This window comes from Pseudophryne corroboree, assembly GCF_028390025.1.
Source record: "Pseudophryne corroboree isolate aPseCor3 chromosome 3 unlocalized genomic scaffold, aPseCor3.hap2 SUPER_3_unloc_3, whole genome shotgun sequence".
In the NCBI taxonomy this organism is placed as follows: Eukaryota; Metazoa; Chordata; class Amphibia; order Anura; family Myobatrachidae; genus Pseudophryne; species Pseudophryne corroboree.
The window spans coordinates 45,163-63,312 of NW_026967519.1; the positions used below are offsets into that span (position 1 = coordinate 45,163).

At 47.4% G+C, this 18,150-nt stretch overlaps 1 protein-coding gene across 1 annotated transcript in view; it reads left to right on the forward strand.

Moving 5' to 3' along the window:
- LOC134983999 (oocyte zinc finger protein XlCOF7.1-like) overlaps nucleotides 1-18,150 on the forward strand; it is a 166,758-nt gene that overhangs the window by 19,516 nt on the left and 129,092 nt on the right. Inside the window, exons 3-8 of the mRNA XM_063949658.1 lie at nucleotides 8,067-8,258; nucleotides 8,470-8,649; nucleotides 9,526-9,717; nucleotides 10,435-10,558; nucleotides 10,675-10,772; nucleotides 10,873-10,984. Of these exons, the coding sequence (XP_063805728.1) occupies nucleotides 8,067-8,258; nucleotides 8,470-8,649; nucleotides 9,526-9,717; nucleotides 10,435-10,558; nucleotides 10,675-10,772; nucleotides 10,873-10,984 (898 nt within the window). The remainder of the gene's footprint in view (nucleotides 1-8,066; nucleotides 8,259-8,469; nucleotides 8,650-9,525; nucleotides 9,718-10,434; nucleotides 10,559-10,674; nucleotides 10,773-10,872; nucleotides 10,985-18,150) is intronic.

An 18,150-nucleotide genomic window follows, 5' to 3' on the forward strand; every position in this document is an offset into this window, starting at 1 on the left:
CCCATTCACAATGTCTACCCAAAAGAAATTGTAGCCATGTATGGGGGCGTGCTACCAGAGGAAAGGTGGTAGCATTATTGTGCACAACGTCGATTTTAGAGTTTCACAATCAATATCGAATATATCTTTAATAAATATATATATACCCGTATTTGCCGGCGTATAAGACGACCCCCAACATTTCCACTCAAAATATAGAGTTTGTTATATACTCGCCGTATAAGACTACCCCCTTCCACACACCAAATAAAACGTAAAAGAACATCAGATTTGTGACATACTGTATATTATGATCTGATAAGAGATTTGGATAGGGAGTATTTATCAAGGTATGCATAAGAAGGGGGGAGGGGGCGAGGAGAAAGTTGTAAAATGTATAAAAGTATACCCCTGTGTGCATTTATTGTTACCGGTGTCACATGAGTGCCATTACTATTAGTGCCATTACAGTACCTGTCATTGTCACCATTGTACGGCCACAACGCGACCGCAGCGCCTCCGGCCAGTCCCTGCATCTCCCTGTAATTGGCACTAGTGACCCGCCGCGGCCGCACTGGATACCGCGCGATACTGGATGGTATGTAGAATGAGGTGGCCGGGCATCGGGAGGCCACTATGGGCACCGGGCGAGTATCGGAAGGCCACTATGGCAGCTATGTCTATCCCAACTGAAGTGCACCTGGCGTATAAGACGACCCCCCCCCCCCACTTGGAGGCATGTTTTTCAGAGCAAAAAAGTCATCTTATACGCCAGCAAATACTGTAGTTAGATTATGAATTGATTAATTATTCCCCACCTACAACAACACTCTAATTTCTCTGACGTCCTAGTGGATGCTGGGAACTCCGTAAGGACCATGGGGAATAGCGGCTCCGCAGGAGACTGGGCACAACTAAAGAAAGCTTTAGGACTACCTGGTGTGCACTGGCTCCTCCCACTATGACCCTCCTCCAGACCTCAGTTAGAATCTTGTGCCCGGCCGAGCTGGATGCACACTAGGGGCTCTCCTGAGCTCCTAGAAAGAAAGTATATTTTAGGTTTTTTATTTTACAGTGAGATCTGCTGGGAACAGGCTCACTGCAACGAGGGACTAAGGGGAGAAGAAGCGAACCTACCTGCTTGCAGCTAGCTTGGGCTTCTTAGGCTACTGGATACCATTAGCTCCAGAGGGATCGACCGCAGGACCCGTCCTTGGTGTTCGTTCCCGGAGCCGCGCCACCGCCCCCCTTACAGAGCCAGAAGCAAGAAGATGGTCCGGAAAATTGGCGGCAGAAGACTTCAGTCTTCACCAAGGTAGCGCACAGCACTGCAGCTGTGCGCCATTGCTCCTCATGTACACCTCACACTCCGGTCACTGATGGGTGCAGGGCGCTGGGGGGGGGGCGCCCTGAGGGCAATATTACACACCTTGGCTGGCAAATCTACACCATATATAGCCCCAGAGGCTATATAGGTGTAAATTAATACCCCTGCCAGAGTTTCAAAAACGAGGGAGAAGTCAGCCGAAAAAGGGACGGGGCTATCTCCCTCAGCACACTGGCGCCATTTCTCCCTCACAGCTCCGCTGGAAGGAAGCTCCCTGGCTCTCCCCTGCAGTCTACACTACAGAAGGGTAAAAAAGAGAGGGGGGGCACTAAATTTAGGCGCAGTATAATTATTATAGCAGCTATAAGGGGATATAATTCAGTTAGTCCCTGTATTATATAGCGCTCTGGTGTGTGCTGGCATACTCTCTCTCTCTGTCTCCCCAAAGGGCTTTGTGGGGTCCTGTCCTCTGTCAGAGCATTCCCTGTGTGTGTGCGGTGTGTCGGTACGGCTGTGTCGACATGTTTGATGAGGAGGCTTATGTGGAGGCGGAGCAGATGCCTATAAATGTTATGTCACCCCCTGCGGGGCGGACACCTGAGTGGATGGACTTATGGAAGGAATTACGTGAAAGTGTCGACTCCTTACATAAAAATTTTTTACGACATGCCAAATGCGGGACAGCCGGCTTCTCAGCTCGTGCCTGCCCAGGCGTCTCAAAGGCCATCAGGGGCTCTAAAGCGCCCGCTACCTCAGATGGCAGACACAGATGTCGACACGGATACTGATACCAGTGTCGACGACGAAGAGACTAATGTAATGTCCAATAGGGCCACTCGTTACATGATTGAGGCAATGAAAAATGTATTTACACATTTCTGATATTACCCCAGGTACCACAAAAAAGGGTATTATGTTTGGGGAGAAAAAACTACCAGTGGTTTTTCTCCCATCTGAAGAATTAAATGAAGTGTGAAGAAGCGTGGGCTTTCCCCGATAAAAAATTGGTAATTTCTAAAAAGTTACTAATGGCGTACCCTTTCCCGCCAGAGGATAGGTCACGTTGGGAGACACCCCCTAGGGTGGATAAAGCGCTCACACGCTTGTCAAAGAAGGTGGCACTACCGTCTCCGGCCGCCCTAAAGGAGCCTGCTGATAGAAAGCAGGAGGCGATCCTAAAGTCTGTAAATTAGTGATGAGCGGGTTCGGTTTTACTCGGTTTTACTCGGTTCTCAAAACGGCATCTTATTGGCTCACGGATGTCACGTGTTTTGGATAGCCCATAAGGTTCTGTTTTGAGAACCGAGTAAAACCGAGTAAAACCGAACCCGCTCATCACTGTAAATACACATTCAGGCATTATACTGAGACCAGCTATTGCTTCAGCATGGATGTGCAGTGCTGCAGCTGCGTGGTCAGACTCCCTGTCGGAAAATATTGACACCCTAGACAGGGACACTATATTGCTAACCATAGAGCATATTAAAGACTCAGTCTTATACATGAGAGATGCACAGAGGGAGATCTGCCGGCTGGCATCTAAAATAAGTGCAATGTCCATTTCTGCCAGGATTTGCCTTATAAGGGTGAGGAGTTATTCGGGGATGGTCTCTCAGACCTAGTTTCCACAGCAACAGCTGGGAAGTCAGCATTTTTGCCCCATGTTCCCTCACAGCCTAAGAAAGCGCCGTATTATCAGGTACAGTCCTTTCGACCCCAGAAAAGCAGGCGGGGAAAAGGAGGGTCCTTTCTGCCCAGAGGCAGAGGTAGGGGAAAAAAGCTGCAACAAACAGCCGGTTCCCAGGAACAAAAGTCCTCCCCCGCTTCCTCCAAGTCCGCCGCATGACGGTGGGGCTTCACAGGCGGAGCCAGGTACGGTTGGGGGCCGCCTCAAAAATTTCAGCGATCAGTGGGCTCGCTCACAGGTGGATCCCTGGATCCTTCAAGTAGTATCTCAGGGGTACAAGCTGGAATTTGAGACGTCTCCCCCCCGCCGTTTCCTCAAATCTGCCTTGCCGACAACTCCCTCGGGCAGGGAGGCTGTGCTAGAGGCAATTCACAAGCTGTATTCCCAGCAGGTGATAGTCAAGGTGCCCCTACTTCAACAAGGACGGGGTTACTATTCCACAATTTTTGAAGTACCGAAACCGGACGGTTCGGTGAGACCCATTTTATATTTGAAATCCTTGAACATATACATAAAAAAATTCAAGTTCAAGATGGAATCGCTCAGGGCGGTGATTGCAAGCCTGGACGAGGGGGATTACATGGTATCCCTGGACATCAAGGATGCTTACTTGCATGTCCCCATTTACCATCCTCACCAGGAGTACCTCAGATTTGTGGTACAGGATTGCCATTACCAATTCCAGACGCTGCCGTTTGGGCTGTCCACGGCACCGAGGGTGTTTACCAAGGTAATGGCAGAAATGATGATACTCCTTCGAAAAAAGGGAGTTTTAATTATCCCATACTTGGACGATCTCCTGATAAAGGCGAGGTCCAAGGAGCAGTTGTTGGTCGGGGTAGCACTATCTCGGGAAGTGCTACAACAGCACGGATGGATTCTAAACATTCCAAAGTCACAGCTGGTTCCTACGACACGTCTACTGTTCCTGGGGATGGTTCTGGACACAGACCAGAAAAAAGTGTTTCTCCCGCAGGAGAAAGCCATGGAGCTGTCATCTCTAGTCAGAGGCCTCCTGAAACCAAAACAGGTATCGGTGCATCACTGCACACGAGTCCTGGGAAAAATGGTAGCTTCCTACGAAGCAATTCCATTCGGCAGGTTCCATGCAAGAACTTTTCAGTGGGACCTCTTGGGCAAGTGGTCCGGATCGCATCTTCAGATGCATCGGCTGATAACCCTGTCTCCAAGGACCAGGGTATCTCTGCTGTGGTGGCTGCAGAGTGCTCATCTTCAAGAGGGCCGCAGATTCGGCATACAGGACTGGGTCCTGGTGACCACGGATGCCAGCCTTCGAGGCTGGGGGGCAGTCACACAGGGAAGAAACTTCCAAGGACTTTGGTCAAGTCAGGAGACTTCCCTACACATAAATATTCTGGAACTGAGGGCCATTTACAATGCCCTAAGTCAGGCAAGGCCCCTGCTTCAAAACCAGCCGGTATTGATCCAATCAGACAACATCACGGCAGTCGCCCATGTAAACCGACAGGGCGGCACAAGAAGCAGGATGGCGATGGCAGAAGCCACAAGGATTCTCCGATGGGCGGAAAATCACGTCTTAGCACTGTTAGCAGTGTTCATTCCGGGAGTGGACAACTGGGAAGCAGACTTCCTCAGCAGACACGACCTACACGCGGGAGAGTGGGGACTTCATCCAGAAGTCTTCCAACTGATTGTAAACCGTTGGGAAAGGCCACAGGTGGACATGATGGAGTCCCGCCTAAACAAAAAGTTAGAGAGAGATTGCGCCAGGTCAAGGGACCCTCAGGCAATAGCTGTGGACGCTCTAGTGACACCGTGGGTGTACCAGTCGGTTTATGTGTTCCCTCCTCTGCCTCTCATACCAAAGGTACTGAGAATAAGAAGAAGATGAGGAGTACGAACGATACTCGTGGTTCCGGATTGGCAAAGAACGGCTTGGTACCCAGAACTTCAAGAAATGATATCAGAGGACCCATGGCCTCTGCCGCTCAGACAGGATCTGCTTCAGCAGGGGCCCTGTCTGTTCCAAGACTTACCGCGGCTGGGTTTGACGGCATGGCGGTTGAACACCGAATCCTAAAAGAAAAGGGCATTCCGGAGGAAGTCATTCCTACGCTGATTAAAGCCAGGAAAGAAGTAACCGCAAACCATTATCACCGTATTTGGCGAAAATATGTTGCGTGATGTGAGGCCAGGAAGGCCCCATTTGAGGAATTTCAGCTGGGTCGATTTCTGCACTTCCTACAGTCAGGAGTGACTATGGGCCTAAAATTGGGTTCCATTAAGGTCCAGATTTCGGCTCTGTCGATTTTCTTCCAAAAAGAACTGGCTTCACTGCCTGAAGTTCAGACATTTGTAAAGGGAGTGCTGCATATTCAGCCCCCTTTTGTGCCTCCAGTGGCACCTTGGGATCTCAACGTGGTGTTGAGCTTCCTAAAATCACATTGGTTTGAGCCACTTAAAACCGTGGATCTAAAATATCTCACGTGGAAAGTGGTCATGCTATTGGCCTTGGCTTCGGCCAGGCGTGTGTCAGAATTGGCGGCTTTGTCGTGTAAAATCCCTTATCTGATTTTCCGTATGGATAGGGCAGAATTGAGGACTCGTCCCCAGTTTCTCCCTAAGGTGGTATCCGCTTTTCACTTGAACCAACCTATTGTAGTGCCTGCGGCTACTAGGGACTTGGAGGATTCCAAGTTGCTGGACGTAGTCAGGGCCTTGAAAATGTATATTTCCAGGACGGCTGGAGTCAGGAAAACTGACTCGCTTTTTATCCTGTATGCACCCAACAAGCTGGGTGCTCCTGCTTCTAAGCAGACTATTGCTCGCTGGATTTGTAGCACAATTCAGCTGGCGCATTCTGCGGCTGGACTGCCGCATCCTAAATCTGTAAAGGCCCACTCCACAAGGAAGGTGGGCTCTTCTTGGGCGGCTGCCCGAGGGGTCTCGGCTTTACAACTTTGCCGAGCTGCTACTTGGTCAGGGTCAAATACGTTTGCAAAATTTTACAAATTTGACACCTTGGCTGAGGAGGACCTTGAGTTCTCTCATTCGGTGTTGCAGAGTCATCCGCACTCTCCCGCCCGTTTGGGAGCTTTGGTATAATCCCCATGGTCCTTACGGAGTTCCCAGCATCCACTAGGACGTCAGAGAAAATAAGATTTTACTCACTGGTAAATCTATTTCTCGTAGTCCGTAGTGGATGCTGGGCGCCCATCCCAACTGCGGATTGTCTGCAATACTTGTATATAGTTATTGCCTAACTAAAGGGTTATTGTTATGAGCCATCTGTTAACTGGGTATAGTATCACGAGTTATACGGTGTGATTGGTGTGGCTGGTATGAGTCTTACCCTGGATTCAAAATCCTTCCTTATTGTGTCAGCTCTTCCGGGCACAGTATCCTAACTGAGGTCTGGAGGAGGGTCATAGTGGGAGGAGCCAGTGCACACCAGGTAGTCCTAAAGCTTTCTTTAGTTGTGCCCAGTCTCCTGCGGAGCCGCTATTCCCCATGGTCCTTACGGAGTTCCCAGCATCCACTACGGACTACGAGAAATAGATTTACCTGTGAGTAAAATCTTATTTTAATGGTCAATTCTAAAACATAACTTTTATTAGATATATGCAATTATTAAATCCCCATCTATTGAAGCTAAAAAGGTGAAATATTAAAATATAGATATAAAGTAAAGAAAAAAGAATTAAAATATATATAGTACCGGGATGTCAATGAACACTCCTGATATTTACTTAATTCGTGATTCAAAATGTCGATAACTATACTGTCAGTCACAAAATTAATATATTTAAACTCTATTATTCGCTGTAATATCAGCCTATGTGTTCACATACAAAGTTAATTAGGATGTATATAAATCTGTTCTCTTGCAGTCTTAATTTTTAATAATGACTGTTCCCAGAAGTCAGATTCTTAGTATCAATCTCGTGCTGTCAGTGTGGATACAACTGCTCATAAACTTATGAAGATATCAATTGATTAGAGTTAGCTGTGCAGATATGGTTCAACAATCCTCTGTTCTCTGAACTCTACACTATGTTGCCCACACAAGCCAATTTATATACAAATGTATCCATGTTGTATTTTGTCACAGTAGAATTGTGCCCACTTTAATTGTTACTGATTATTTCAGTGTGGACAAGCTGTTAATAGCGCTCCATGACAGGGCGTCTCACTGAATTATTGCCGCATTGTCCAGGATAAGCGTCATACTTTCAGTGTGAATACAAATGCTCATCCTGGGAGTGTCACAGTGACATCACTCATATTCGTATTACTAACACAGGGACCTGACTGGGGAGGTGAGATCTGGGAGTGTCGAACACAGGGACATAACTGGGGAGGTGAGGGAGAGTGACAGTGACAAGTGTCTGCACTTTCAGTCCTTTTCCAAAGATGACTTTCATTCCGGCTGTGCAAGCTTTCCTTTAAGAGGTCCTTCATATACTCCCGTCATACATTCTTCCTATCCCTTCATGGAATTTAAATTTTAGTTATGGAGACTCTTCACCTCCTTTTTGAGCCTCTTGAGATGGTGAAATTCTGCTACTTTACCTTGAAGGTGGTTTTCCTCCTAGGTATTGCCTTTTCTGTGAGGATATTGGAATTGGTGGCCCTGTCTTCTAAGCCTCCCTTACTTATCCTTAATTCTGATAGGGTGGTGTTACGGACGAAGACATCTTTTTACCCAAGGTGCTTTCCATTTGAACCAAGAGATCTTGCTTTCAATTTTTACTTTTAAATCCTTGTGGTAGCTCCCAATTGTGGCTGAATAGCGTCCAAAGGATCTATTGCTCAGTGGATTACTGCCACTATTCGTCAGGCATATCTATCTCTCGATGCGCCTGTCCGACGTCCCTCTGGGCTCATTCGACTTGTATGGTCGTGGCCTCTTGGCTGGTTTGCCATGGTACCCCACTGGAGCAGTTGTGGAGAGCGGTGACCTGGTCCTTTTGCATTCTTTTACCAGGTTTTACTTTTAACATACTGTTGGTTATATTGACGCCAGCTTTAGGCATGAGATATAGATGTCGTTTTCCATTCAGTTTTATTGATGGCTCTCTCAATACATAGGATCACACAGTAGTGAGGAAGACATCTGGGAAGTGTGAGACACCCAGTAGCCATCTTTGTGTGTCAGGAGGACTGAGCAGGACCCAGAGCCCCATCACAGTGCCTCCACCTCGCTCACTGACACATGAGAGGCACAGTGACCAGAAGATCCTGAAGCTCACCAACAAGATCATCCAGCTGCTGACTGGAGAGGTGACTGCTGGGAATGGGGCATTATACAGTAACACCAGGGGATGTGTCTGGATGATGACTGGAGAGGTGGCTGCTGGGAATGGGACATTATACAGTAACATCAGGGGATGTGTCTGGGTGGTGACTGGAGAGGTGACTGCTGGGAATGGGACATTATACAGTAACACCAGGGGATGTGTCTGGGTGATGACTGTATCATTGTGTGTGTCAGGTTCCTATAAGGTGTGAGGACGTCACTGTCTATCTCTCCATGGAGGAGTGGGAGTATATAGAGGAACACAGGGGTCTGTACAAGGACGTGATGATGGAGAATCACCAGGCATTGAAGATGGATATGACTGAGAGGATAATAAATCTCTTCCTGGACATCATCTGTGTGCTGACTGGAGAGGTGAGGGATTCTGGGAATGTCATGTCCTCTTGTCTCATACATGACAGCAGAGGCCTGCAGATTATAGGCAGATAGGACATTGGTGATAAAATAGTGAAGGAGGCGATTATAGATTATTTTTATATGTGATGTTTTCATTATTTCTCCAATAAAACTTTATATGATTATTTTTTTAATCTTTTAAGTTTTGTTGATGACCCTGAACTGACCAGAATGTGCAAAATCAATTTACTCCTTACTATCTGATATATCATGCACAAGAAAATAAGGGATCCCTTCTGCGCTCATCCAACAACAATAAACAGTAATGCAATAAATGATAGGTTCCCAATGGATAAGTCTATGACCCATCTGGCTCCGCTACCGGATCTCTGCATTTAAGGTCATCCAACTACGAGGATAAGAACTTTCCACCTCGGAGAAGGTAAAGAAGAACCAAGCGACTTAAGACACCTCTACATGCGGGACATACCACGACTCCTTGTGAGTACGGTATGCATTGAGTCTCCCTACATCCAGCACTTCCGCTTTGTATAAGAACTAAAAGAGACTATAATTTAGTCATAGACTTATCCATTGGGAACCTATCATTTATTGCATTACTGTTTATTGTTGTTGGATGAGCGCAGAAGGGATCCCTTATTTTCTTGTGCATTGTGTTCCAGGGTGATTGAGTGATCATCTGTTGGTATCCCTACTGCAGCTCTCTGAGGCGCAGCAGTCCTCTACCTCCCCTTTTTTATATCTGATATATCAGCCCAATATGCAGATTTTGCTTTCTTCTAATGCAGCAGGTTTTATTAGTAATAATGACACGGTACATGTATGTAAGCATCTACTGTTCACATGGTAGAATTTAATGAATGTTGTACACAGGATCACACAGTAGTGAAGGGAACATCTGGAGAGTGTGAGCCACCCAGCAGCCATCACCGTGTGTCAGGAGGACTGAGCAGGACCCAGAGCCCCATCACGGTGCCTCCACCTCATTCACTGATACATGAGAAGCACAATGACCAGAAGATCCTGGATCTCACCAACAAGATCATTCAGCTGCTGACTGGAGAGGTGACTGCTGGGAATGGGCCATTATACAGTAACACCAGGGGATGTGTCTGGGTGATGATTGGAGAGGTGACTGCTGGGAATGGGATATTATACAGTGACACCAGGGGATGTGTCTGGGTGATGACTGAAGAGGTGACTGCTGGGAATGGGACATTATACAGTGACACCAGGGGATGTGTCTGGGTGATGACTGGAGAGGTGACTGCTGGGAATAGGACATTATACAGTAACACCAGGGGATGTGTCTGTGTGATGACTGGAGAGGTGACTGCTGGGAATGGGGCATTATACAGTAACATCAGGGGATGTGACTGGAGAGGGGACTGCTGGGAATGGGGCATTATACAGTAACACCAGGGGATGTGTCTGGGTGATGACTGGTGAGGTGACTGCTGGGAATGGGACATTATACAGTGACACCAGGGGATGTGTCTGGGTGATGACTGGAGAGGTGACTGCTGGGAATAGGACATTATACAGTAACACCAGGGGATGTGTCTGTGTGATGACTGGAGAGGTGACTGCTGGGAATGGGGCATTATACAGTAACACCAGGGGATGTGTCTGGGTGATGACTGGAGAGGTGACTGCTGGGAATGGGGCATTATACAGTAACATCAGGGGATGTGACTGGAGAGGTGACTGCTGGGAATGGGGCATTATACAGTAACACCAGGGGAAGTGTCTGGGTGATGACTGTATCATTGTGTGTGTCAGGTTCCTATAAGGTGTGAGGATGTCACGGTCTCTTTCTCCATGGAGGAGTGGGAGTACATAGAGGAACACAGGGGTCTGTACAAGGACGTGATGATGGAGAATCACCGGCCCCTCACATCACTGGGTAAGAGGAGACTGTCATATAGTGTAATGGAGAGAGCAGCTATGGGGCCACCTAGATACACATCATCTGATAATCACATATATACAGTGTACTCAGTCACTGTGTGTCTCCTACAGATGGGGCCAGTAACAGGAATACCCCAGAGAGATGTCTCCGTCCTCTGTATTCCCAGGATCATACAGAGGAGAATCACAGTGTCCCACAGGAGGGTCTGGTAGGGTCTCACACAATACTGAAATACAGATGAATATACACTTAAGGATTTGTACTGAAGGTGTTTGAATATTGAACACTGATATTTTTATGTTATTTAGGGTGAAGATCTTATTGATGTTAAAGTAGAAGATATAAAAGTAGATGAGCAGACGCATGTGATGGGTGATCAGCAGTGTAAGGAGGAGGAAATCCCTACAGATATCAGCACAGGTGAGTAATAATCACATATTCTCCTTGTTCAGTCACTACAGCAATCTGTTATTCTCCACCATCTACTGTTAGTACAGACTAGTAAGGGCAAAGTATCTGCCCATTGGAGGAGTCAGGAGCCATCAGCCCCTATTATACTCCTGCTCTCCCCCTCACATCATGTCACTGTGTGTTACCAGCCCAGAGATCTGACCAGTCTCCTCCCCACACTCTCTGGTGTTTGGTATACAACACTAGGTGTAACATCTTTCTGGCCTTTGAAACATTGTAGCCATTCATTCTCTGAATAGTGGAAAGAGATGTGGTGTCGCATATCCCAAGATCCTCCTGACATTACATATTGTCCTCCCTTTGCAATAAGAGTAATAATATCTGTAAAGGAAATACTTTTCTGATTTGCGTCTGAGACAAGTCGTATACCAGCACTAATGTATGTTATACATATATATGTGATGCTATATAAATGCTACCTCAAAGCTGATTGGTTGCTAGGGGCAACTTTTCTCGTGGTCCACATCTCCACTCTTTCTCTAGCATCCATAAGGGATATTGGGGAATCTAGTACGATGGGGTATAGACGGGGTCCAAAAGAGCCGGTGCACTTTAAATTTCTTCACTGGGTGTGCTGGCTCCTCCCCTCTACTGTGCTTACTGTGAATCTTGGGTAAACACAAACTATGCAGTGTATGCCACACCAGATTCTCTCTATTGTCATCTGATTCTGTTTCTTGTGAACAATGCAGCCAATCTTCACAAATCAGTGAAGGGGATGTGGGAGAGGATCCAGTGCCCCACTGGCTAGAGTCTCTTCAAACCATGATGTCTGATATGTCATCCCAGCTCACTGCTAATGTACTTAAAACTCAGCTACTACAACAAGCTGTTGCAGACTTAGCTGCTAGGGCAGATGTTACACAGCCCCGCTCTCTCTCATGCAGGTCCACAAAAGCGTGGTTTACCTGCTCTACTCTCTGATACAGATGAGGATATACAGGAAGATTGAAAGACTTGGATCCCATTAGTGGGGATTCCAATTCTGCTCGGGGTATTGAACCCCTAATTTTGGCTATACGGGACGTGTTAAAGCTCCCTCTAGAGGACGCTGCGCACTTTCCCATTTCCTCCTGAAGGCAGGAAGTTTTGGGTGGAAGCCCCAGGGGTTGAGGTATCAGTCTCTCGACTGTCTAAAAAGGCGGTGCTGCCTGCCCCGGGCTCCTTTACCATGAAGGATCCTGGGAACCGGAAAATACAGACTACACTAAAATCTATTTACGTGGCAGCAGGTGTATCACAGAGGCTGGTCATAGCTGGATGACCCATGTCATTCATATGTGGGTTACTCAGATTCAGGAGGGCCTCTCCAGAGCTATGTGCCGGTCACTATGGTGACTCTCCTCAAGCACATTCAGGACACTACACGCCTCCTGTGTAACTCGCTTAAGGAGATGGGAAATATTAATGCTAGTACTTCTGCCATGGCAATGTCGGCACGCAGGGCTTTGTGGTTGCGTCATTGGATTGCGGACGCAGAATCAAAACGCAGTGTGAATTCCCTCCTCTTTTCGGTGGGAATGGCTCTTTGGGTTTGAGTTGGATACGTGGATTTCCAAAGATACGGCTGGGAAATCCACGTTTCTCCCCTCTGTGGCCCCGCCGGCGAGACGCTTCTGCGCAGGGCTGTCTATGCAGTCCTTTCGGTCTTACAGATTTTGTTCTAAGGCTAGAGGTGCCTCAAATACGAATAGAGGCACCAGAGGTAAGTCAAGAAAACCTGCAAGCACCAGCTCTCAGGAACAGACCACCAGTTCTGCTTCCACTAAGACCTCAGCATGACTGTGCCCACCCAGCCCGAGGGGATCTCGAGGTGGGAGCTCGACTGCGTCACTTTAGCCGCGTCTGGTAGGCTTCCTGCCAGTATACCTGGGTCAGGGATCTCATTTCTCAGGGCTACAAGCTGGAGTTCGACTGTGCTCCTCCCCAACGATTTTTCAAATCAAGCTTACCAGCTTTGAAGTCTATGCAGGTTATGTTGCAACAGGCCATCCAAAAGTTGGTCCAGTCCTACGTCATTGTTCCAGTACCAATACCACAACGAGGCAAGGGTTATTACTCCAACCTGTTTGTGGTACCAAAACAGGATGGTTTGGTAAGGCCCATTTTGAATCTGAAGTTCTTGAATCCTTACCTGAAGGTTTTTAAGTTCAAAATGGAATCCTTGCGAGCAGTGATTGCGGGCCTGGAGAAACAGGAATTCAAGGTCTCCTTGGACATCAAGGATACTTACCTTCATATTCCGATTTGACCACCTCACAACCGTACCTGAGGTTTGCCCTGCTGGACGATCACTACCAGTTCCAGGCCCTGCCCTTCGACCTGTCCACAGCTCCGAGGTTAATCATAAAGCTGATGGCGGAGATAATGGTCCAGGGGGTCAATGTTGTCCCTTACCTTGACAATCTTCTGGTAAAAGCAAGATATAGGGAGCTTTTGTTGCTCCATATCGACCGCACTATCCACCTTCTGTTACACCATGGGTGGAACCTCAACTTACAGAAGTCCCACCTAGAGCCAACTCAAAGGCTCCTGTTCCTGAGGATGTTGCTGGATACTGTGGCCTAGAAGGTACCAGGGGACAAGGCGAGAACACTTCAGGAGATGGTCTGCATGGTGCTCTGACCTACTCTAGTGTGCATCCATCTTTGCATAAGATTGTTGGGAAAGATGGTCGCCTCATACGAGGCGATCCAATATGGGAGGTTCCGTGCCAGAACATTTCAGTTGGATCTCCTGAGCAAGTGGTCCGGATCACATCTACAGATGCACCGGATGATTCGGCTGTCACCTCAGGCCAGGATTTCCCTCTTGTGGTGGCTTGCAGTCCTCCAATCTACTGGAGGGCCGGAGTTTTGGGATCCAGGATTGGACCCTCCTTACGACAGATGCTAGTCTAAGTGGATGGGGAGCTGTCACCCAAGGGGCGCAGTTCCATGGCAGGTGGTCAGCCCATAAAAAGCCTCAACTTTCTGGAACTTCCGTCGATCTACAAAGCTCTGCTTAAGGCCTCTCCTCTGCTCAGGGATCACGCGATCTAAGTACAGTCGGCCAACGCCACAGCCGTGGCGTACATCAATCGGCAAGGAGGGACAAAAATCAGAGCCTGCATGCGAGAAGTGTCAAAAATACTCCCCTGGGAAGATAGAAATGCAAGAGCAATGTCGGCAATCTTCATTCTGGATGTGGTAAACTGGGAAGCGGATTTCCTAAGTCGTCACGATCTCCACCTGGGGGAGTGAGGACTTCACCAGCAGGTGTTCCATCAGGTCATCAACCGGTGGGGCTGCCCGCAAATAGACATGATGGCTTCTCGACTCAACAAGAAGCTTCACTGGTATTGCTCACGAACAAGGAACCCTCAGGCGAGGACAGTGGATGCACTGACGTCACCTTGGCCTTACCGGCTGGTCTACCTGGTTCCCCCGATTCCGTTGCTCCCAAGTGTGCTTAAGCGAATCGGGAATCAAGGAGTCCAGGCACTTCTGTTCGGGCTCAGAGGGCGTGGTACGCAAATCTTCTGGACATGTCCATCGAAGACCCTTGGCCTCTCCCACTAAGTAGAGATCTTCTTCAACAGGGACCGTTCGTCTACCCGGACTTACGACGTCTTCAATTGGCGGCATGGAGGTTGAGCGGAACATCCTAGGGCCTTTCCAAAAAGGTTATTGCTACCATAGTTCAGGCCAGGAAACCTGTGACGTCAAAACATTATCATCATATCTGGAAGAGATATGTCTCTTGGTGCGAGGAACACGCCTATCCACCTGCAGAGTTCCACTTGGGACTTTTCTTACGTTTCCTGCAGGCTGGTGTGGATAAGGGCTTATGCCTGGGTTCCATTAAGGTCCAGACTTCGGATCTCTTCATTTTCTTCCAGAAGATATTGGCAGTGTTGCCAGAAGTTCAGACCTTCTTGCAAGGGGTACTCCACATCCAACCTCCTTTTGTGCCGCCTACGGCACTCTGGGATTTTTTTTTTTTTTTCCAAAATATTTTTATTGAGGTCGAAAAGGCATATTGAAACATAACAGGTAATGGCATATGAATGACATATAGTTCAACTGCACCTGGGGCCACATTAGCCACCCGGAACAGTCGTGTATAAAAAGAAAAAGAATATCCAAAAACAGAGAACCTCGCATTTTCACTTTTTACATCGAGATGTCTAGATATATGTTATATCCTGGTGTTGTGTAACCAAATAGCAAAATTAACAAACATGAAATATGATGGGACAGCTAATGTGTCCCTGCTAATTAGCAGATTCTTTGCCTAACAGTAAAGCATATTAATGCGGCTCCCCCTTTGGGGATCGCTAAATCCTAAAATAATAAAAACACTAACAATATCAACAACATTATTAACATTATTGATAATAACCGTACCTGCCTGGGCCCAGGAGCCGCCGACCCATCCACGGAGATATCAACAGTGTGATAAGAAGAGATAGACGATAGGTGTCCAGTGTTAGGGAGTAGGGGGAGGTGGATGTGAGAGCTTGAGGGTCGAGTGTTGGCGATCAGAGTTGAGGTGATGAGAGGGGGTAGAAAGCATGAGAACAAGAGAAGAATGGAAGGTGAGGAAGAAGAGAGGAGGCTAGAGTGTATTCATGGAAGCGCAATGGGGGGGTCGTCTGCTAGGATCTGGTGTCCGTACCAGGTGGTGCAGTGAAAGCTTTGTTTGATGGCTATTTTTGTCGGGGTAGGTAGTGTGTTGATAAATCGTCGCCAGCAGTGAAACAGGGTGGGGGTTAATATTTCTTTGTTAAGGGAGGTCTCTAGCCAGTCCATCGTGAATAGGAATAATAGTCTGGAGGTAGCTAGAGGTAGTGTGGGGGGGGTATTGGATATCCATTGTTGTAATATGGCCTTTCTGCCCACCGCTGAGAGGATCATAATTAGTTTCGTGTCTCGAGAGGGAATATCGTTTTGATCACGGATATGCCCGAATAGCGCCCAGGAGGCAGTGCATTGAAAGCGCAAGCCCAACTCGGCAGTTCCATATGTATGTAGTTCTGTCCAAAATTCTTGAATATGGCAGCAGTGCCAGAAACAGTGCATAAGATCTGCTGTTAATGAAGAGCATTTTAAGCATTTAGCCGAGTCGGACAAGCCCATCAGATGGCTCCTCCTTGGTGATATGTAGGCTCTGTGTAGTATTTTGTATGTCATTTCTTGATAGAGGCTGGCAGGGATAAGTTTAAGGGAGCTCGCAAAGCTATCCATTATGTTCTCCGGGGACATGGATGGGATTTGGGTGGACCATGTTTGTATTTGTGTGAGATCTGTGGTGGGTATATGTTCCGTGCGTATGCGGGTATATATTGCTGAGATGGAGCAGGTCCCTGTGCGCAGAAGTGTGTCTAGAGAGTTGACCAGGTCTGGGGGAGTAAGATGTGAGAGAGTCGACTGTATATAGTGTGATATTTGGTAAAAATGAAAGCGATGGCGGGGGCTAATTCCATATTTGGTTGATATCTCCGTGAAAGTGAGTATTTTTTTGTTGGAGTCGAGGAGGTTTCCTATACATGTGATACCTAAAGCGTGCCAATTGGTAAAGGGGATGTGGGCCTGAGCATTTTGGAATTGTGTGTTTCCGACTAAAGGAAGAAAAAGTGAGTAGGTGTGGTGTAGCTTGAGAGATCTGCGGGAGAGTCTCCATGCTATAATAGTTGAGGTTAATAGAGGGTTATCCAGACGAAGGTTGGATATTTCAGATTTGTTTGCATGGAGGATATAGCTGAGGGATAGGGGAGTACAGAATTGGGAGTCGACTAGTGAGTCGGTAAAGGTGGATGTTCCGTGGATCCAGTCCACGGCAAATCGGAGGAGACAAGCATGGTTGTACTGTTCCACGCTCGGCAGATTCACCCCCCCGTTCTGTATTGTTTGGGTTAATTTAAATAGACTTATCCTGGGTCGTTTATTGGCCCAGATAAATTTCGATATCGAGGAGTTAAGATGAGATACATCAGCTTTTGAGAGTATGATGGGCAACATCTGCAGGGCGTAGAGCAGTCTGGGGAAACTAACCATCTTGACCAAATTACAGCGTCCCAATAGATTTAAAGGTAGTGTTTGCCATAGGGTGAGTTCTGTCTGGATCTTATTGAGGATTGGGTGGATGTTGTCAGTGTATAGATGGGTGGGGTCAGCGGGAAGTATGATGCCTAAGTATGTAATGTGGGTGCTAGCCCATCGGAATGGGAAGGGGGTATCCCAGCCTTTGGTGATCTGGGGAAATATGGCCAATGCTTCCGACTTGTCAAAATTGACGGTGAAGCCTGCAAAAGAGGAAAAACGGGCAATAGCTTCTTGAAGTGCCATTACCGACTGTCGTGGATTAGAGGTAAGTATGAGGATGTCGTCTGCGAATGCCATAAGTTTAATTTCCCTATTGCCAATTTTTATACCGTGGAAGGTGGGTAAGTTGATGATATATCGTATAAGGGGTTCTAGGGCGATGTTGAAGAGGAGGGGGGAGAGGGGGCAGCCCTGTCTAGTTCCTCTCTCTAGGAGAAAGGGTGGGGAGGGGGTATTGTTGACTATCACCTGTGCAGATGGGTTAATGTAGAGAGATTCAACCAGTCCCCGAAACGTCTCGCCAAATTGCTGGTAGAGTAGAACTCTTGCTAAGTGTGGCCAGGCAATTTTGTCAAAGGCTTTTTCAGCGTCCAGGTTGATTAGGATGTTGTCTGTGATATTGTTGGTGTGGGAGTGGGTGATGGCTGCCAGCGCCACTCTGATGCCACGTACTGATTGTCTGTGTTTAAGAAATCCCATCTGCGCTGGCAATATAATACGGGAAAGGCATAGCTGTAGTCGGTTGGCCATCAATTTGGTGAGGACTTTGAAGTCTTGGTTAAGGAGTGAGATTGGTCTGTAAGACCCAGGCAGGGAGGGGTCTTTGCCTGGTTTTGGTATTACAATAATTGTGGCTTCGTTAAATCTAATGGGGATTTGTTTGGAGGTGAGAATATGGTTATAGAGTGATGTGAGGGTAGGGGCGAGTTCTTCTCTTAGTATTTTATAAAATTCCGCTCCATAACCATCTGGGCCGGGGCTTTTATTGTTTGGTAGGGTCTTAATGACCTCCACCACCTCCTCCACTGT